Genomic DNA, 21786 nt, shown 5'->3' on the forward strand with positions numbered 1-21786 from the left:
AATAACTTAGTTTTTATTTTTATTGTTCTATGAAAATAAATTTTCTCTATCAAAAGCAAGGTTTTTTTTGTTTTGTTTTGTTTTGTTTTAAGATTTTATTTATTTATTTGACAGAGAGAGACACAGCAAGAGAGGGAACACAGCAGAGGGAGTGGGAGAGGGAGAAGCAGGCTTCCCGTGGAGCAGGGAGCCCGATGCGGGGCTTGAACCCAGGACTCTAGGATCATGACCTGAGCTGAAGGCAGATGCTTAACGACTGAGTCACCCAGGCGCCCCAAAAGCAATGGTTTCTAACTGAAATATTACCTTACATAAAAGGGGGAAAATATTTAAGTACTATACATTCACAGGATAAATGAGTATATAAATTATCACTACATCCATTTTGCAATTAACAAATAACCTTTTTCAATATCGACTTACCTGAGCTGCTTTGCATAGCTGAGTTCAATCTCTGTCCTTTCCTTTACAAATTTGATGTATTTCTCAAGAATGTCAATTCCCCACTGTGTGTGTTTTTCTAAGTTGTCAAATTGGTCCTGTTTAAAAAAAAAAAAAACAAAGAGAGAGAGAGCTTTAGAATCCTTCTCTGCGATTAATATAACTTCAGGGAACAATTCTCTCAACAATATGTGGCGGTACAGAAAGCAGTTCTAGTATTTTCCATGATTGTACTGGGTGCTTTTCTTGTGGAGCCGTTTTAAATCAACATTACCAAATTTGGTTTGAAAACTGCCCGGGGTACTGAACTCTGACCCATTCGTTCATGTTAGAAACACAGTTTGGGGATATAGTTAACATTCTGGTACAAAGGAAAATATCTTTTCCAGATTGCAAAAACCGAGAGCTGAAACACACATCAGCTCAGTCGAGCTCGCCAGCACCTCACCTGTTGCCTCTGAGTTAATTCAAACCAGCTCGCTGAAATTTGGGGCAAGCAAATGGGAACAGAAAGAGTGACAAAATACTGCCTTCTTCAAACAGATAAATGAAATGACTCATGCGGACTTTATTCAAACATTCGAACATTTATGAAACCCACACCGTGTGGGCCAGGAAAGGAGCCGGGGAACTGAAATGCACAGAAATAGAGCCCCATCTCGCCTGGAGGTTCCTAGCCTGGAAGAATGAGAGGAGGTGGGTATTTCAGCAAGAGCTACTGCAAAGGCGAGGACACATCCAGGAATCTGGGGATTGGGGGGGGGGGGGGTGGCACTTGTCCCTCTGGAGGGAAGGTGGGGGGCCGGGGGGAGGGCTCAAGGGAAGAATGGTGGTGGGTAAGAAACTGGAAAAAGTCCCAGCCCATCACCCCAGGCCTCAAACAGAGAGAGTGAAGGAGCTTAGCCTCTTCAGGGCACACAAGTGAGCCGTTGAACTTGGAAGGAGAGGCACGCCCACAGACATGCTGAGAATGGCCAGGAGGTGGAAGCCGGGAGAGTGTTCCCTAGTCCAGAGGAGAGAAAACGGGAGCAGAGGGTCCACAGACCCGTAACAACTAGAATCCGCTAGCTTCAGCCGCCGACTGCAAGAGGAGGCTGGAAAGGAATAGGAGGGCGGGGCGAGATTCTGGGGGCCTCCCTGCCTCTGGCTCCCGGGAGGAGAGAATCGGGGTGACGTAACACAATGCCCAAGGGAGTGACATGTCCAGAGGGGAGCCGCAAACACAGATCCATTCGGAGCTCAAGGAGGCAGGGCTGTGACCTGGTGGGTCTGAAGGGATTCACGGAGAAGGTCAGCAACACGGGCTGCCGCGATGCTCTGATAGCGGACAGGGGCCTGGCCTCTGGGAGCGCCCAGAAAGGCCTGGGAAAGCGACAGGAGTGTCAGTGCGACATTGTAGGGAAGGGAAAAGCTGCCGGGATGGAACATGGACTGTGTCCGCTGTCTCCTGGGAGACGGCAGGAAAAGAGAAATATGCGCGTGCTGGCCCCAGCCTGGAACTCCACCACCTGGGGCCGCAGAATGTAGCCAAAATGTAGCCATTTGCCTAGAGATGCCGAATCAGTCACGGCCTAATTTCACAATTCAGTCATGAGGATCACAGGAAATGGAGAAGAGTCAAATCGAGTATAAAAAATACAAAGCCACAGTTTAATCCTATCGCAGGTGTGTGAGATCCTAAGGACACAGTCGGTGCCAAACTTTAGCTTGGTTTTAAAACTTAGCATCTGCCACTTGATGGACACCGGTCCTCGTGCTCTCATTCTGCGTTCCATTCCAAGTTGTTCCCTAGAGGTCCACCTTGGGTGGGAGTGGGGGCCCTGCAGAGCCAAAAATATTTTTCTTTTTCTTTTTTTTTAAGATTTTATTTATTTATTTGACAGACAGAGATTACAAGTAGGCAGAGAGGCAGGCAGAGAGAGAGAGGAGGAAGGAGGCTCCCTGCAGAGCAGAGAGTCCCAGGACCGATGGATCCCAGGGGCTCGATCCCAGGACCCTGGGATCATGACCTGAACCAGAGGCAGAGGCTTTAACCCACTGAGCCACCTAGACGCCCCCCAAAACATTTTTTCTCCAAGAAATTCTCTTCTTGAAGAAAACTCATCTCCTCTTGCTTCCACCCAGGCCCACAGAACAGGTTGAGAAACTAAGGTTTTAACTTACTGGAATGGTTTTCTCATGAAAAAGAATCACTGCAAAACGTCTTCAAATCTAATAATTGTTTACATTATCATAAAAAACAAGGGACAACTCTGTAAGGTTTTCATTGATTCTTGGCCCCCAATAATATATTCCACGGACATCTAGTTTCTACTTCAAGGAATACTAGTCAGGAAGGTGATTTATTTATATCCTCCATATAGACAAGGGTGGTCAAGCAAATTGATAGGGTAAACAAGACGGTAGGTCACTTCAAACTACTCGAGAGAACAAATATACAAACAATTCAAGTCATGATTACAAATCATTCCTAGCTCTTCAGAGCAAGGCTTGTTTAAAGCTCTGGGCTGGTTGGTAACCCTCTGCTAACCTAGTTTCATAGCTAGTTTCCTATTTATTTTTAAAACGCCTTGGGGCGCCTGGGTGGCTCAGTGGGTTATGCCTCTGCCTTCAGCTCGGGTCATGATCTCAGGGTTCTGGGATCGAGTCCACATTGGGCTCTCTGCTTGGCAGGGAGCCTGCTTCCTCCTCTCTCTCTCTCTCTCTCTCTCTCTCTCTGCTTGCCTCTCTGCCTACTTGTGATCTCTGTCAAATAAATAAATAAATAAATAAATAAATAAATGAACAAGTGCCTTTCTAGACCCCTCCCTCCATTTGAGTCCTGGTTCATCTCCCATTCCCAGAGGCTTACTATATTCAGGAGTTAAAGGGGCTTCCTTGAAAACTTGCTAACAGGGGCACCTGGGTGGCTCAGTAGGTTAAAGCCTGTGCCTTCGGCTCAGGTCATGATCTCAGGGTCTTGGGATCGAGCCTCACAACGGACTCTCTGCGCAGCAGGGAGCCTGCTTCCCCCTCTCTCTCTGCCTGTCTCTCTGCCTACTTGTGATCTCTGTCAAATAAATAAATAAAATCTTTAAAAAAAAAGAAAACTTGCTAACAGCATCTGCTTTTAAATTGTCCTGATGATAATCTCACTACATATTTTTCCCTGTGAGTATGTGGTTCTTTTTTTTTTTTTTTTAACGCTCTGGTGTATAGAATACAGAGCAAAAGCTTTTGATACCGAAATTCTTTTTTTTTTTTTAATCTACATTTGAATTGAGTCTACCTTAAAAATTACTGGCCCCGGGTGCCTGGGTGGCTCAGTGGTTAAGCCACTGCCTTTGGCTCAGGTCATGATCTCAGGGTCCTGGGATCGAGTCCCGCATCGGGCTCTCTGCTCAGCAGGGAGCCTGCTTCCTCCTCTCTCTCTGTCTGCCTGCCTCTGCCTACTTGTGATTTCTCTCTGTCAAATAAATAAATAAAAAATCTTTAAAAAAAAAAAATTACTGGCCCCAATCCAACAATATGTTTTCAATAAAGTTATCTGTATTCAGGAACATTCTGCAAGCTATAATAAGGTCAAAATAAGATAGAAGATCTTGGTGCTAAAAACCTTACTCAGTAGCAACAAATAAACTAGTACTTGTTTGTCAATCTAGGATCATTCTTTTTTTTTAAAAAGATTTTATTTATTTATTTGTCAGAGAGAGAGTGAGTGAGAGCGAGCATAGGCAGACAGAGTGGAAGGCAGAGGCAGAGGGAGAAGCAGGCTCCCTGCGGAGGGCAAGGAGCCCGATGTGGGACTCGATCCCAGGACGCTGGGATCATGACCTGAGCCGAAGGCAGCTGCTTAACCAACTGAGCCACCCAGGCGTCCCAAGGATCGTTCTTTTTATGCTATATTCAAACATCTCTTGGGGGGCCTGGCTGGTTTAGCAGGTGGAATATGCGGTTCTTGATCTTGGGGTCATGAGTTTGAGCCTCACGCTGTGTGTAGAGCTTACTTAAAAAAAAAAAAAAAGAAATAACATGTTGTCACAAATAAAATTTTTTAAAATACTATAACCTCCCTAATGATGCCACACTCTACCCCTCCCATCACATGGATTGCCACGGCATGGAGTTTTCTGACAGCAGCTAAAAGCAAATTCAAAACAGATGAAAAACTAATCAACCCACTTACATTCTTGACCAAAATGTGGAAAACTTAATGGAAAAACATTCCAAATCTTAAAAAGACTCCTTTGTGAGCAAATATTATAAAGGGCCCTTTAAAAAAGAGCCTTCGGGGGTGCCCGGGTGGCTCAGTGGGTTAAAGCCTCTGCCTTGGCTCAGGTCATGATCCCAGGGGTCCTGGGATCGAGCCCCGCATCTCTTTGCTCAGCAGGGAGCCTGCTTCCCCCTCTCTCTGTCTCTGCCTGCCTCTCTGCCTACTTGTGATCTCTGTCAAATAAATAAATAAAATATTTAAAAAAAAAAACAGTCGGCACTTTGGAGATGGGGCCATTAGCAAAAATGGACCCTTTCCTTTGTGATGTTACAGGACAGCAGTTCTGCTCTCTTAAAAACCATTAAGAGGCCCTCTCAGACCTCTTAAAAATCATTAAGGACCTTTGAAAACTTTTATTTATGCGGGTTATGACCATCAGTATTTACTGTATCAGAAATTAAAAACAAGTTTTAAACATGCTTATTAATTTATTTAAAAAGACGACACTAGGGCGCCTGGGTGGCTCAGTGGGTTAAGCCGCTGCCTTCGGCTCAGGTCATGATCTCGGGGTCCTGGGATCGAGTCCTGCATCGGGCTCTCTGCTCAGCAGGGAGCCTGCTTCCTTCTCTCTCTCTCTGCCTACCTCTCTGCCTACTTGTGATCTCTCTCTGTCAAATAAATAAATAAATCTTTAAAAAAAAAAAAAAGACGACACTAAATCCATCCCATGTCAAAAGAAGCAGCTCTTTTTAAAAAGAAATTTCCTTTCCAAAACAACAACAAAACGTGAGAAAACTGGCACTGTTTTACTTTTCTGCAAATCTCTTTAATGTTTGGTTTCATAGAAGACAGCTGGATGCTCAGATCCTTCTGAATTCAATCTGCTCGACTCCTTACTTTGGCTGAAACATGCAAAAAAGACTTCATGCACATATGTAGTAAGAAAGTGGAGGAGAAGTTCAAGAGCCTTTTTAGGTCATGCTGGCTACCTCCTGATAGCGCCCCAAGACTCAACTAATAGTAGTTTCTTAAAGGCTAGTAGCAATATGAAATCTGAAACCCTCCCAAAGAATTTTTCGCATCAGGTTACAATAAAATGCACTCATTGATCTCGTGCTCTGAATGGATCTTTTGCCTGCACGTGACTGTGTAACATTATTTAGAAAATACCATTTACAAAGTATCATGTCACTGATAACTTGCAGATCTTCCAAATGTTGCCACATTTCATTAAAAAATATATTCAAATCATATTTGTTTATATTGCTACCTATCTCATCTTTTCCAATGTCTTTATTTTTAAATTTTTATTTGTTTTTAAAAGTTTGTTAGAGAGTGGGGTGCCTGATTGACTCAGTGGGTTAAAGCCTCTGCCTTCACCTCAGGTCATGATCCCAGGGTCCTGGGATCGAGCCCCACATTGGGCTCTCTGCTTGGCAGGGAGCCTGCTTCCCCCTCTCTCTCTGCCTGCCTCTCTGTCTGCTTGTGATCTCTCTGTCAAATAAATAAATAAAATCTTTTAAAAAAATTTTGTTAGAGAGCACAAGTGGGGAGGAGGGGCAGAGGGAAAGGGAGAAGCAGGCTCCCTGTTGAGCAAGGAGCTTGATGCGGGGCTCCATCCCAGGACTCTAGGATCATGACCTGAGCCAAAGGCAGTTGCTTAACTGAGCCACCCAGGCACCCTATTTATTATGTTTTGAGTTTTTTTTTTTTTTTTAAGTAAGCTCTATTCCCAAAATGGGGCTTGAACTCACGACCCGAGGTCAAGAATCTGAGGCGGCTTTAAATACTGGGGAGCTGTCAAGGTCACAGTGGCAAATACGAATTTCCCAAAATACCAATTTTCACTTAAAAGGTAGAAGTCCATCATTGGCAACAAACAGTTGTTTCCTTAAAAGGACAGGCTTGGGGTGCCTGGGTGGCTCAGTCGGGTGGGTCATGATCTCCAGGCAGGTCCCCGGATGGAGCCCCGGGTCAGGCTCCCATCTCAGCAGGGAGTCAGCTTCTCCTCTCCCTCTGCCTCTCCCCCTGTTTGTGCTCTCTCTCTTTCTCTCAAATGAATAAATAAAATCTTTAAAAAAATAAATAAATAAAGGGACAGGCTCAATTATTCCTTTTTGAGAAAATACCTGCCAAATGCCCGAGTTCATCTGCCAACTTTTTTTTTTTTTTTTAAGATTTTATTTATTTATTTGACAGAGAGAAACAGTGAGAGAAGGAACACGAGCAGGAGAAGTGGGAGAGGGAGAAGCAGGGTCCCTGCCCAGCAGGGAGCCCAATGTGGGACTCGATCCCAGGACCCTGGGATCATGACCTGATCTGACGGCAGACGCTTAATGATGGAGCCACCCAGGCGCCCTGCCAACTGTCCTCTTAAGTAAAAATGGTGTCCATGAAAAAACAAGTTAGTCCAGCTCACAACGCAATCACTGAAGTATCCTGGTCGACACTAAGTGCTTTAGGCATATTTCCCATCCTGTCATACTATTCAAAAGGTGTATACTCAACAGTTGAGATTTAATAAAATTACTCCTCTTCCTGTTTCCTTGCGGGCATTTTTATTTCTAATTTTTTAAAAAAGATTTAACTTACTTATTTGACAGAGAGAGGGAGAGAGCACAAGGGAGAGGGAGAAGCAGAGTCCCCGCTGAGCAAGGAGCCCGACGCAGGGCTCCATCCCAAGATCCTGGGATCATGACCTGAGCCAAAGGCAGACACTTAACCGACTGAACCACCCAGGCACCACCACTGAGGATATTTCTGAATAAAAGGGATTTTTTTTTTTTTTTAAACCGCTAACAGTTAAGAAACAAGAACCTGCTGAGTTGAGAGCCATTGCCCTGATTCGCGTCAAGGGGCCTGCAGCCTTCCCGTCACCACCTTTATGCTACGAGCCTCAACATCCACGCCGTGAGAAAGATAGTGTTTTCGTGTGATTACGAAAATAGTTTTGACTCTGCGGACTGCGTAAGAGGCGGCCCAGGGTCTGCACTTCCAGAACTCGTCCCCCATGACATGTGCTCTACAATTTCTCTTTGAAAGCTTCGTGTTTCCAAAGATTAAGGAAGGCAGATCATATATGACCTAATGGAAAATGATGTTTAATGTACTATTAAGTGCCTACTATATATACGCTCAGGAATGAACTTGCAATTGCCAAGAGAATGGCAATGGATATTTCCAAGGAGTTGGGTGGAAGGCGACACCCCCTCTTGACCGCCTACTGCTCCTCGAGTTCCAACCAAACAAAGGTTCACGGCAGGAGCTGTTGGCCACAGGACGCGGAGTAGGCCGCAGGGACAAACGAGAGGAGCACGAGTGCGTTAATCAAACGCAGTTACTGCATTTTCCAATCGATCATTTTCAGGTCTGGGTGTCTGCACGCGGAAGACCGAAGCGAGAGAAGTATGAACCAGGGCAGCTGTCTGGGTTGTCGTATCTTCATCAGAGTTCCTAAAGCATCACCAAGTTCAATACAAATGTTGCCTTCCTGTACCTACAAGAGCGACTCATCGGTCGGTGTCGAGACTGGTCTCTCTACGTCCCTGGAGAATGAAGACTCTTGGCTATGCCTAAGAAGTCGTCTGCTGAAATCTGATTTTTCTTTGAAAGTCTGCAAAAGAAATGACCCAGGAAGTACTTTCAGAAAAGCTAGTTACTAGGGGCACTTGGGTGGCTCAGTGGGTTAAGCCTCTGCCTTTGGCTCGGGTCATGATTTTGGGGTCCTGGGATCGAGCCCTGTATTGGGCTCTCTGCTCAGCAGGGAGACTGGTTCCCCCCTCTCTGCCTGCCTCTCTGCCTACTTGTGATTTCTGTCAAATAAATAAATAAAATCTTTAAAAAAGAATAATAATAAATTAAATAAAATGAGGAGACCCAAGTCTGCCTCAAGGAAATTTTTCTCCACAGTATAGGTCAAGTTTTTAATATTATACTTCCTGTCACTAGAAAGTGTACTAAACTGACACAAATTCAGAGTCCCCTGAACAAGCCAATCCGGTAAGATACTAAGTTGCTGAGGTTATATCAGTGTCAGTGGCTCAGACTCAAGAGGAGGGTATCCTGAGGCCAGCTCTCCACGAATCTCTCCCCAAGTGACTCACTCAGTGAAGAGAATTCGCTCTTCCATATCACTGGGTATGTTTCTGTCCATGCTGTATAGACCACTGTTTTAGGATACTCTAATTCGGGATAAATCCACTTTCCAAAGGACTAGGGCACTTGGAGGAACAGACTTTAAAGGGCTCTATCTGGGGGCACCTTGGTGGCTCAGTGGGTTAAAGCCTCTGCCTTTGGCTCGGGTCATGATTTCGGGGTCCTGGGATCGAGCCCCGCATTGGGCTCTCTGCTCAGCAGGGAGCCTGCTTCCCTTCCTCTCTTCTGTCTGCCTCTCTGCCTACTTGTGATCTCTTTCTGTCAAATAAATAAATAAAATCTTAAAAAAAAAAAATAAATGGCTCTATCTGAACAGAATCCCTTGGGATGGTATTACTGGTATTAGCTTCCTCGCATCTTTAAAAGTGTCAGCACGTCTAGATCTACCCAGAGTAAATGTAACAAAACCTCCATTTAAAATGTTTTTAAAAATCAATTAGGTTCTGAATATTAAAGTAGCTGTATATATAGGAACAAAAAAAGTTTGACAAAACTTTACAAACAAAAATGTGTCATCACAAATGCCACCTGAAATTCTAGATCTCAAATTTAAAACAGACTTCAATTAATCTCCATGGACAAGGAGAAAGAATTTTTCTCACATACAATGTCAAAAGCAGAAATATTTTTGGGGTGTCTGGGCGGCTCAGTTAGTTGACAGCTGACTCTTGGTTTTGGCTCAGGTCATGAAACCAGGGTCCTGGGATCAAGCCCCACGTCTGCTTGAGTCTGCTTTCTCCTTCTACCCCTCCTCCTACTGCACCACTTGGCACGCGCATTCTCTCTCTCAAATAAATAAGTCTTTTTTAAAAAGATAGAAATACCAAAATATATACTTTCACCATGACAGCATCAAAATTGACGTGATGAAGAACTACTACCCAAAGGAAAGTCACTGTTTACTCAGGAAAAAATAAAAAATAAAATAAAAGGTCAAGGACAGCAGTAGACAGTTTATTTCGAGGAGCACAGACACCTGCTTAGACAATACCAAGTAGACACAGATTCTGTAAAATCACACATTCATCTGCTATTTCTGAAACAGGTTCTCTGAATTAGGAGGGGTTCTCCCCCCAAACTGGGTTGAAAAGCAGGAGTCTATGACATAATTAACAAAAGAGGAGCTCCAACATCACAGTGTCAAGTTGGACAGTCAAGTTAATACAAAAGATTTTCATGAGGAAGAAAAAGTGCCCACAATGGACGGTTTTACTGAACTTTAAATCTCTAAAATGCAAGTCCAAAAACTGCCACAAAACCAGGTTTACCGATGGAGGCATATCTGCCTTAATCACCAGCCATAATCTATCTAACTCTGTTTCTGTTGAGAAAATGAAATTACTAAGGAACTATTCTGTTCATGGCTCCTTCCAGCGTCGGCATTCTGAACCCAAGAAGTAAGAATGTAAACAAAGGATGAAAACATATGCATGAGTTAAAAACAAAACAAAACAAAAAAAACTTCAGGGGTGCCTGGGTGGCTCAATCAGTTGAGCGTCTGACTCTTGATTTCAGCTCAGGTCATGATCTTGGGGTCCTGAGACTGAGCCTCAAATCAGGCTCCATGCTCGGTACAGGGTCTGCTTGTCTCTCTCTGTCCTCATGCTCGCTCTCGCTCTCTCTCTCAAATAAATAAAATCTTAAAAAAACAAACCCAAACTTTAGCAGAAGCCGACGGGGCAACAGCACGTAGATGAAGTCAGTGGTAGAAACAATGTGGAAAAGCACACAGAATCTGAAAAGCTGCATTTTCATGTTTTAGGACAATAATTCTATTGTGTAAAAGGGCAGCAAGGAGGCTGGTGGGGGACGTACACCAGACAGAATGGGGTGGACAGCAGCCGACTTGGGGCTGATGGACGCAGGGATGGCCCAGGCCGAGTCTTAGCACTGCATCCTGAAATGACAAGAGAAAGATGTAACTCATGCCCAAAGCACCAGAATTCTGACTCTCCTGGAGTCTGAGCGGCTGAGATTTGGAGGGGAGACTGCTATGGAATGCAGTCCTTTAAGAAGCTGCAATAAGCTCTGGCCTATTATTTTAATGTTCTTAGAACACCACAGTCACTTTCTCCCCCCTCCATTCCCCTGGATACAGCAAAAGCAACCCACAAACAAATATAAACACCTGTGCCCACCCCAAATATACTGAACGACAGAGATCACAAGAATATGCTTTTCAAGGGGGGGGGGGGATTAAAGAGTGTTTACTTTTTTCATTAAAAAAAAAAAAAAGTCATTTTGGGGCGCCTGGGTGGCTCAGTGGGTTAAGCCCCTGCCTTCGGCTCAGGTCATGATCTCGGGGTCCCGGGATTGAGTCCCGCATCGGGCTCTCTGCTCAGCGGGGAGCCTGCTTCCTTCTCTCTCTCTCTCTCTCTCTCTCTCTGCCTGCCTCTCTGCCTACTTGTGATCTCTGTCTGTCAAATAAATAAATAAAATCTTTAAAAAAAAAGGTCATTTTTATTTTTATATATCTCTTTAAAAAACAAGTCATTTTTAAAGCGATCATAAAAATCACTCCTTTGTCCAGACGTTGTCAAGTATCTCAAGCAGAAGAGGAAAGGTAGGAAAGATGACGGAGCTGTAAAACCCAGGGCTGGGAAGAGGGCTCTAATGTGGAACAGAGTGGGTTGAACCAATCAGTCTCCTGGAAAGACAGAAACCGGTTACAGAAAGCAAAATCTCGCTCTAAGAAAGAAATGCCGTTTCCTTGTGACAGGATGCAAGAGGAGCTTGGTCCAGCCCTGACTGTGACATAAACGTCTTTTTCTTTTTCTTTTTTAAGATTTTATTTATTCATTTGACAGAGATCACAAGTAGGCAGGGAGGCAGGAAGGGAAGCAGGCTCCCGGCTGAGCAGAGAGCCTGATGCAGGACTCGATCCCAGGACCCTGAGATCATGACCTGAGCTGAAGGCAGAGGCTTAACCCACTGAGTCCCCCAGGCGTCCCGACATGAACATCTTTCATGCAAATGTTCAGTATCAGGAGCGTCTGGCTTTGGCCTGGAAACGGAATCTACTTGTTCATTTCCTGGTGGTTGTACAACCGCTCCATTGAGACTGACTGTATATGACCTGGTCCCAAGCCTGCTCAACCAGCAGACCCAAGAGTTCAGTTATCCACCCTCCTCCGCTGCCCCCTGTTCCTTTCTTTAAACCCTGGAGAACAAGGCATACCTCTCCAACATCCCACACTGTTCTCTACAGGTGATTCTCGCCCCCAAGAAAGAAGTTCAAGACCAACTGAAGGGAGGAAGGTAAGAGGGAGAGGAAGAAGGAAGAAACCAGGCTCTAAATACCAGAACACTGAAGGCAATCCAAAGGCTAAATGAGAACAAAGCGTATCAGCTAAATTTTTAATGAGAAAAAAAAAAAAAAAAAAAAAACCTCAGATTTTTAAAGGCCTGACTCATTGCTCAACTCTATAAATATTTCCATGTGTGTGGGGAAGGGGAGCAAAATATTACAGAAATATCACAGGGGAAAAAAACTTCTAAGCCCTGTCACCTGAAACTTAGTTAATATCAGTGCAGAAGATTTTCCAAACACTTAGCAAGGAACTCACTTCTAATTTTAAGTAAAGACGGTTAATTCAACAAGGGCGCCTGGGTGGCTCAGTCTTAAGTGTCTGCCTTCAGCTCAGGTCATGATCCCAGGGTCCTGGGATGGAGCCCTGCATTGATCACCCTGCTCAGTGGGAAGCCTGCTTCTCCCTCTCCCACTCCCCCTGCTTGTGGTCCCTCTCTCACTGAGTCACTGTCAAATAAATAAATAAATAAATAATCTTTAAAAAAAAAAAAAAAAGATGGTTAAGCAAATGCATGGGCGGTGTTCTCTTTTTAAGACACAGGATCCCAACTCTCCAGCCCACTGCCACCGTCGAACATCCCATGTGAAGGACCCAGGTGACAGATTAGATAGGCCAATCAGAAACTCTCCAGGTATAGGTGCTGGACCTAAGAGGTGAAAATTGGCCCTGTGCATGCCAAATTAGGAAAAAAAAAAAAAACAAACCCTTCTCTTTGGGTCTGTTACTTTCAATCTAACCCATACAACCCTGTGTCTTTCCAATAAATTGCAAGAATTCAACACTTCTTACTGAGAGCAGACCATGAGCTGAGCTCTGTGCCAGACACTAGAATTCCAGAGGACAAGTGAAGTTTTAATTAAGATAAAAGGCAGTGGGAGCACAGAAGCGTGGGATCGGTTCTGAATGCGGGATTAGGGAAAGCCTTTCAGGGGAAGTGATGCTGAAGCTGAAACAAGAAGGAAAAGGAAAAGCCAGCTATGCAAAATGGGGAGAAGCCGGAAGAAGGCCGAGGAGGGGGCATCAGACCAGGCGGAGGGAAGAGAAGGTGCAGAGGCCTCAGGAAGGGAAGAACACGGCACACGGAAGGAAATGCAGGCCGCCCCGTCTCCCTCCAGCGTGAAGATAAAGAGGGAGAAAGCCAGGGGCCAGATCAGCCAGGGCCTTGGAGACCGCAGCCAGGGTTCCAAGGAACGGTTCTGAGTGTTTGCCAACTAATACAATCCCTCTTTCTCTCTAAGACTTCTTTGTGCCTTACAGCCTGTGTTTTCAAATGATTAAATGAGGGCCGTCTGGATGGCACAGTTGGTTAAGCATCTGACTCTTGGTTTCGGCTCAGGTCCATGATCTCCGGGTCCTGAGATGGAGCGCCCCCCGTCAGTCTCCACGCTCAGCACAGAGTCTGCTTGCCCCACTCTCCCTCTCCCCCTCCCCCTGTTCGTGCTCTCTCTCCATAAAAATAGATAAAATCTTTAAAAAATAAGTAAACATGGGGCACCTGGGTGGCTCAGTGGGTTAAAGCCTCTGCCTTCGGCTCGGGTCATGATCTCAGGGTTCTGGGATCGAGTCCCGCATCGGGCTCTCTGCTCGGCAGGGAGCCTGCTTCCTCCTCTCTCTCTGCCTGCCTCGCTGCCTACTTGTGCTCTCTCTCTGTCAAATAAATAAATACAAATATTAAAAAAAAATAAGTAAACAAAATAAAATGATTAAATGAGCGGTGCCTGGCTGGCTGGCTCAGTCAGTGGAGTGTGAGGCTCTTTATCTCAGGGTTCCGGGTTCGAGCCCCATTTGGGAGTAGAGATTACTTTAAAATAAAATCTGTTTCTTTTTAAGATTTTATTTATGTATTTATTCATTTGACAGAGAGAGTGAGCAAGTAAGAGAGAGAGCATGAAGAAGAGAAGGAGAAGCAGGCTTCCTGCCGAGCAGAGAGCCCGACATGGGGCTCGATCCCAGGACCCCGGGATCATAACCTGAGCCAAAGGAAGACGCTTAACAACTAAGCCACCCAGGTGCCCCCAAAATAAAAATCTTTAAAAAAAAAATAAATAAATAAGTGGCACGTGGGTGGCTCAGTCGGTTAAGTGTCCAACTCTTGGTTTTGGCTCAGGTCATGATGTCAGGGCTGTGGGGTCGAGCCCCGCGTCTGGCTCTCCACTTGGCAGTGGTCTGTTTGCAATCCATCTTTCCCTCTGCTCCCCGCAACATCTGCGCAAACTCTCTCTCTCAATAAAAAAAAAATAATCTCTTTTTAAAAAGAAGACATTGGGACACCTGGGTGGTTCAGTCGTTAAGCATCTGCCTTCAGCTCAGGCCGTGATCCCAGGGTCCTGGGATCACGAGCCCCACATCAGGCCCCCTGCTCAGCAGGACGCCTGCTTCTCCTCTCCCACTCCCCTTGCTTGTGTTTCCTCTCTTGCTGTGTCTCTCTCTGTCAAATAAATAAATAAAATCATTTTAAAAATGGTTTAGCCAAACAATATAAAGAAAGAAAGAAAGCAGGCATTAAAAAAAACTGGTATAAATGGAGAGGTATGAGCCCTGTTCATAAATTAGAAGGCTATCTACTATAAATATATTAACTCTCCTCCAAATCATCTGTAGATTCAGTGTCGTTTCTTTCTTTCTTTCTTTTCTTTTTTTAAGGATTTCATTTCTTTGACAGACAGAGATCACAAGCAGGCAGAGAGGCAGGCAGAGAGAGAGGAGGAAACAGGTTCCCTGCTGAGCAGAGAGCCCAATGTGGGACTCGATCCCAGGACCCTGTGATCATGACCCGAGCTGAAAGCAGTGGCTTTAACCCACTGAGCCACCCAGGCGCCCTCAGTGTCGTTTCAATTAAAACCCCAGCAAGTTTTTGGAGAACACCATTCACAGCTTCAAATGGAAGTTGCAAAGGTCAAGCAAGAGCCAAAACACTTGAAGCACAGGTTGGGGTTAGAGCTATACTGTACATGGACTCATAATAAAGCTAATTAAGAAGCTGTGTGGTACCAACCAGGAGCAGAAAAGCAGGAAAATGCAAGGCACAGAACGAGGGTATGCAAAAACAATTTCGTATGGAAAAGAGGAAGCCATACAGAAAACACAGAGAACCTGGTGGCTAAGGACCTGGAGTCTTGAGCTAGAATGGCTTAGTCTGAGCTCTGGCTCTTTGGCATTCTAGCTATGTTCTGTGGAGTAAGCTACTAAAAAATGGGGCTAAATGCAGGATCTATGTGTGGGGTTACTGTAAGGATTAAGTGTTATCTCGTGCTGAGAACACTGCCTGGCACATGGTAAGCCCTGGGCCAAGTGTGAATGACGGTCACCACCACTGCCCCCACTACCATCACCATCAGCCAATGAGGAAAGAACAGGCTGTCCCATGGAAGGTGCAGGGAGCCTGAGACCCCTGATCTCAGGGTTGTGAGTTCGAGCTCCACGTTGGGTATAGAGATGACTTAAAGAAACATCCTTAGGGGCATCTGGGTGGCCTAGTCAGTTAGGCATCTGACTCTTGGTTTCAGCTCAGGTTGTTTGATCTCAAGGTTGTGAGGTCAAGCCCCACACTGGGCTCTGTGCTCATCGGAGTCTGCTTAACTTTCTCTCTCCCTCTCCTTCTGTCCCTCCTTCCTGTGCACACTCTCTCTCAAATAAAAAAGTAATCTTTAAAAATAATAAATAAATAAATGAATAAATTTAAAGGGTGCTGGATAACTGAATATCTATTAAAAAAAATGAAATCAAATCTCTGTTTCTTACAATATACAAAAACTAATTAAAGATAGGTTAAGGATCTAAATGTAACAGTTAAGTCCATAAAGGAAAAACAATTAATAAACTTGAATGTATAAAAACTAAAAATTTGGGGGGCACGTGGGTGACTCAGTTGGTTGAAAGTCTACCTTCAGCTCTGGTCACGATCCTGGAGTCCCAGAACCAAGCCTGGCATTGCATCAGGCTTCTTGCTCAGTAGGGAGCCTGCTACTCCCTCTCTCCCTCACCCCACTTGTGTGCTTGTGCCTCTCTCTCTCTCTCATGTTCTCTCTCAAATAAATAAATAAAATCTTAAAAAAAAAAAAGACTAAAAACTTCTGTCAAGCAGAGATACCCCACGGTAAGTGATATGATAAAGGATAAACTGGGAGAAGGTATCTGTGACACTAGGATCAACAAAGGATTATTATCTATAATATAGAAAGAATACCTTCAAATCAGTTTTCTTCAAAAGACTAAATGACTCCATTGGAAAAGGGACAAAAGTAAGAAGAATTTTAAACACAAAATGATACTTACCCTTATTAGTAACCAGTGAAAGGCATATTAAAACTACAGTCAGATACCATTTCGCACCCACCAACCTGGCAAAAATTTAGTCAGAAAATACAAGTGCTAACAGTGCATTGCAATTGAAAGGGTCACACCCTACTGGGAACTTTGGAAAACAAACTGGTTTTGCCTAGTAAAGGTGAACTTGGGCCCTGCATTACACCTAGGTATTCCTTCCCTACATATATATCTTTTTTTTTTTTAAGATTTTATTTATTTACTTGAGAGAGAGACAGTGAGAGAGAACATGAGCGAGGAGAAGGTCAGAGGGAGAAGCAGACTCCCCATGGAGCTGGGAGCCCGATGTGGAACTCGATCCCGGGACTCCAGGATCATGACCTGAGCCGAAGGCAGTCGTCCAACCAACTGAGCCACCCAGGCGCCCCCTACATATATATCTTAAGATCTAAAACCCAGACTGTAAATTCTTGTTCATGCACACAATGAGACATGAGTAAGAATGTATGTAGCAGCAAATCATAGCAGCAAAATACTAGAAAAAACTCAACTGTCCATCTCATTTCATTTATATAAAGTCTCCAAATAGGAAAAACTAAACAATATATTGTTTACTGATAACAGTCATAAGTGACAAAAATCTATAAAGAAAAACAAGAGAGGAGTGCGTAGGTGGCTCCGTTGGCTGAGTGGCTGCCTTCAGCTCGGGTCGTGATCTTGGGGTCCTGGGATCCAGTCCCGCATCGGGCTCGCTGCTCAGCGGGGATCCTCCTTCTCCCTCTACCCCCCCCAACTCATTTTCTTTCTGTCTCTCTCTCCTTCAAATAAATAAATAACCTTTTTAAAAAATAAAAGAAAGGAAAGATGGAAGGAAGGAGAGAAAAAGAAAAACAAGAGAATTTTTTAAAAGATTTTATTTATTTATTTGACAGACAGAGATCACAAGTAGGCAGAGAGAGAGGAGGAAGCAGGCTCCCCGCTGAGCAGAGAGCCCGATGCAGGACTCGATCCCAGGACCCTGGGATCATGACCCGAGCAGAAGGCAGAGGCTTAACCCCCTGAGGCACCCAAGTGCCCCAAGAATATTTTTTAACACAAAATTCTGGATAATACTCAAGTAGGGAGAAGAATGTGATCAGAGGCCATAGGAAGCTTCTGGGGGGCAGAGTAATTTTTCTTTACCTGGGTGGAATGTACGCACGGGTTCATTTTACTGCTGTTTTTGTATACATACATGTTTCCATACATTCTTTTGTAATATGCCATAATTAATCTGTAATTGTTAGTTTATATCTGGGTTGATGGGAAAATCTTCAGTGTAAAGAGAAACTTGAGATCATTCGAGCCTCTGCCAACTGGAGGTCAAAACTGAAGTTAAAACATTTATGAAAGCAAAAATGAAGTCAACAGAAAAATCTATTATATCAAGTACTGAACTATTACTTTTTCCTTGATTGATGGACCTCCTATTTTGTTCCCATAGAAAATACAAAACATTCTTAGAAAATGGGCATCTCTTAATACCCAAGTATGGATTGATTATTGATTGTTAAAGATGCCACACTTAGAGGAAAACCTTTTTTTAAAATCCGAGACTGGGCCACACCTGGGTGGTTCAGTCGGTTAGGTGTCCGACTCTTGGTTTCCAGTCAGGTCATGATCTCAGGGTGGTGAGATACAGCTCCACATCCTGCTCCTGGGCTCACCAGGGAGTCTGCTTGGGGCTGGCTCTCTCCCTTTCCCTCTGCCCAGCCCCCCACCCAGCTCCACGGACTGTCCCAATCTCTTTATCTGTAAAATAATAAATAAATAAACCTTAAAAAAAAAATCCAGGACTATTATTGTCCAAAAGCCAAAAATATTTTTCACAAACCGCCACAGGAACATAATAGATAATTTTCCTCAAGTAAAATGTTTATGAAGGCTTTGAGAACACGAAATATTATGGTAACCAACATAACCTATGCCAAAATCACACTTATCTGTTTCTATTCTATGCCAAAGTCACATTTACCTATTCATTCACCTAACAATATTTTACCGATCACCTACTATATGTCAAACACTATTCTAGGAACTAAGGACATAGCAGCAAACAGAAGACAGAAATTCTCTATTCTCACGGAGCTTAACTACCAGTAGACCTTTACTGTACAGAACTATAAAGAAATTTACATTCCCATAAGAACTACTAGGTCTTCAGATAGCAACACTTAAAAGCCCATGGATACCTATTAGCAGAGCTGACCGTCAAAGTATTTAATAAACAATTACCAATAGATTCCCCATCCAGTCAAAACAGAGACCAGCCGTGCTAAGGCATCCTGGCTGAAAACCACCTTGTCTGCGGCCCAAATCCCTTCCAGAAAGGTGACCAAATTCCGTGCTCACCAACAGGGTCCTGTTATCTTACTGAACCCTGACCCAGACTGAAGATCACCATTTATAAAACAAAAACCAACCAACAGAGAAAAAGAGGAAGAGGAAGAAAGCTTTGCTTACTTGATAAGCAACTTGCTTTATGCACGCATTTCTTTCATTATTTCGGAAATTAACCTTTTCAGATATGTTCATTAGCCTTTGGAATTTCCACTTGTAACTTTTCTCTCTCTTTTTAAAAAAATATTTTATTTTGATTTTTACGTAACCTCTATCCTCAACATGGGACTCAAACTCACAACCCCAAGGTCAAGAGTCACATGCCCCACCGACTGAAACAGGCGCCCCATAACTTTTCCTCTTTTTTTTTTTTTTTGAAGATTTTATTTATTTATTTGACAGAGAGAGATCACAAGTAGGCAGAGAGGCAGGCAGAGAGAGAGGAGGAAGCAGGCTCCTTGCTGAGCAGAGAGCCAGATGTGGGGCTCGATCCCAGGACCCTGGGATCATGACCTGAGCTGAAGGCAGAGGCTTTAACCCACTGAGCCACCCAGGCGCCCCACTTTTCCTCTTCTTAATCTTTACTTATTTATTTATTAGAACTTTTTTTTTTAAGATTTTATTTATTTGTCAGAGAGAGAGAGAGAGTGAGCACAGGCAGACAGAGTAGCAGGCAGAGGCAGAGAGAGAAGCAGGCTCGCTGCTGAGCAAGGAGCCTGATGTGGGACTCGATCCCAGGACGCTGGGATCATGACCTGAGCTGAAGGCAGCCGCTTAACCAACTGAGCACCCAGGTGTCCCTAGAACATTGTTTTTAATCTTATATTTTGCATAATCCCTTCATACACGGGGGCTACCATACTAATTCTGTCATTTTTGGTATACTTGTTCCTGGTTTGATTAATTATAAATTTTACAGACATTTTTGGCATGGAGACATATGAATGCGTGTTTATCTCAGGGGCTTAGAACTATGAGGGATCCCCCCCACCACTATTTTATACTTCTCTGTGGGTTCAAAATTTTCTTCAGTGAGCATTTGTCCTGATTATCAATGTAGTATTATACCAATGTAATTAACGGGTCTAAGGAAATCACAGAAGTAAATGTCTTATGAAGTTAGTTCTACATCACTTTACTGGGGAATTACCATTCTCTTCTTGGTAGTAACTAATGACAAAATAGCATAAACTTGCCATTTTATTCAAGTTTGATGTTTTCAGTAAAAGGAAAAATGTCTCTACTGATACGTTACAGAACATTAAGTAGAAATGCAGGATTCAGGGGCATCTGGCTGGATCAGTCTGTACAGCATGGAACTCCTGACCTGGGGGGTCATGGGTTTAAGTCCCATGTGGGGCATGGAGCCTCCTTGAAAGAAAGGAAGAAAGGGAGGGAGGGAAGGAAGGAAGGAAAGAAGAAGAAAAGAAATCCAGGATTCATGTCTGGCTGTCTTTTCCTCCAAATTCCTGAGTCTACTGCCAAGCGCTGCTACCTTTACACTAACCCACTTCCCAAAGGTGCACTTGACACTCTTTTTAAACATTAAAAAAAATATTAAGTAATCAATACACCCAGTGGGGGCCTGAACTCACAACCCCGGGATCAAGAGTCGTACACTCTGCAAGTGAGCCAGCCAGGCGCCCCCATGCTCTCGGCGCTCTTACCAGGAGTGCTAACACTAGTCACCTCTCTCACTCGGCGCGCCTCACCTGTACCTGACCCCACACCCTGCCCTATCAGTCAAGACATGTACAACCACCTGTGTACCCTTTGATAAGTATTTGCTGAATGAATGAACTAGTCCATGGAAACTTCTCCAACCATCACTGCAATCCTGCTGTGTAATTCCTTCCAGCCTATGGCCAGAGTAAGTTTACTTCACATTTGTAGTTTATTATTCTGGATTTTAGGAGAATGTGTGCCAGCTGCTCTCCCAAGTGCTGGGGCATGCCGACTAAGAGCAACAGAAGAATATTCTGGCCCCGGGGAGCTACTGAAAATGGTATTTACAAAAAAGCACATTCATACGAAATGTTATATATATGATTTTTTTTTTCTTCCAGTCATTCCATTAGGAGATCTCAAGTCCCCAAGATCAGGTGCAAAAAAGTTTTAAAAAAATTCTGGCGCATGGCTGCCTTTCCTAAGGTGTTGCCAAGGAATGTGAGATAGTTAAATGTTTAGTTACCTATAATCCTAGTGTAAGTGTTTTCCTTTCATTAATTATACAGGGCAGTCCACTCTCCTAATAGCCAGAAGCTATTCAAGTTTTGTAAAAGTAACCATTAATAGATATTTCAAAGAAAACCCACCATGTTTGGCTCTATTCTGGAGGGGCTGTAAATTATTTCAGCTTCACTTTACTTCAATGGTTTGAGCTCCTATTTCTTCGTTACGAATTTATTTTGGGCAAACGCTAATGTAACCAACACGTGAAGCGTTCTGTGCTTTAAAAACAAACCAAAACAAGTAAAATGAGCTGTCAATCACACGAGGCATTTTCTGCAGGAGTGGGGGGGGGGGTCGGCGCCCCAGATTCTGCAGCATGAGGCACGAGGGTCAGACGGCCCATGGTCCAGCCAATACCCTCGCCCCACCAGCAAAAAGTCACTTTATTTCTCAGGGCACCTGGGTGGCTCAGTGGGTTAAGCCTCTGCCTTCGGCTCAGGCGTGATCTCAGGGTCCTGGGATCGAGCCCCACATCGCGCTCTCTGCTCAACGGGGAGCCTGCTTCTCCCTCTCTCTCTGCCTGCCTCTCTGCCTACTTGTGATCTCTCTCTCTGTCAAATAAATAAATAAAAATCTTAAAAAGAAAAAAAAAGTCACTTTACTTCTGTCTTAGTTTCCTTACCCAGAAGAGAAAACAGTAACAATAGCACATGTAATGCCACCAAATTGTACACTTAAAAAATGGTTAAAATCTCAAATTATACGTTATGTGTCTTTTGCCACAATTTAAAAAAAAAAAAAAGTTTATAGGAAAAAAAGAGTATTAGTAGAAGTCATGTTGGGCCAGACCATCTGAGGCAATGCTGGCCA

The 21786-nt window shown here is 44.0% G+C and overlaps 1 protein-coding gene and 1 long non-coding RNA gene across 25 annotated transcripts in view; one reads left to right on the forward strand and one right to left on the reverse strand.

The window, feature by feature from the left end:
• The window catches only part of FNBP1 (formin binding protein 1), a 144325-nt gene that overhangs the window by 89215 nt on the left and 33324 nt on the right, over nt 1–21786 (reverse strand). For all 24 annotated transcript variants that reach the window (XM_082695997.1, XM_082696010.1, XM_082696009.1 and 21 more), the window contains exon 2: nt 424–539. In XM_082695997.1, coding sequence (XP_082552123.1) covers nt 424–539 — 116 coding nt within the window. The remainder of the gene's footprint in view (nt 1–423; nt 540–21786) is intronic.
• Nucleotides 1–21786, forward strand: part of LOC309846678 — a 76635-nt gene that overhangs the window by 25317 nt on the left and 29532 nt on the right. The gene's annotated exons all lie outside the window — the stretch shown is intronic.

The sequence above is a fragment of the Mustela nivalis genome (assembly GCF_964662115.1).
Source record: "Mustela nivalis genome assembly, chromosome: 13".
Classification (NCBI taxonomy): Eukaryota; Metazoa; Chordata; class Mammalia; order Carnivora; family Mustelidae; genus Mustela; species Mustela nivalis.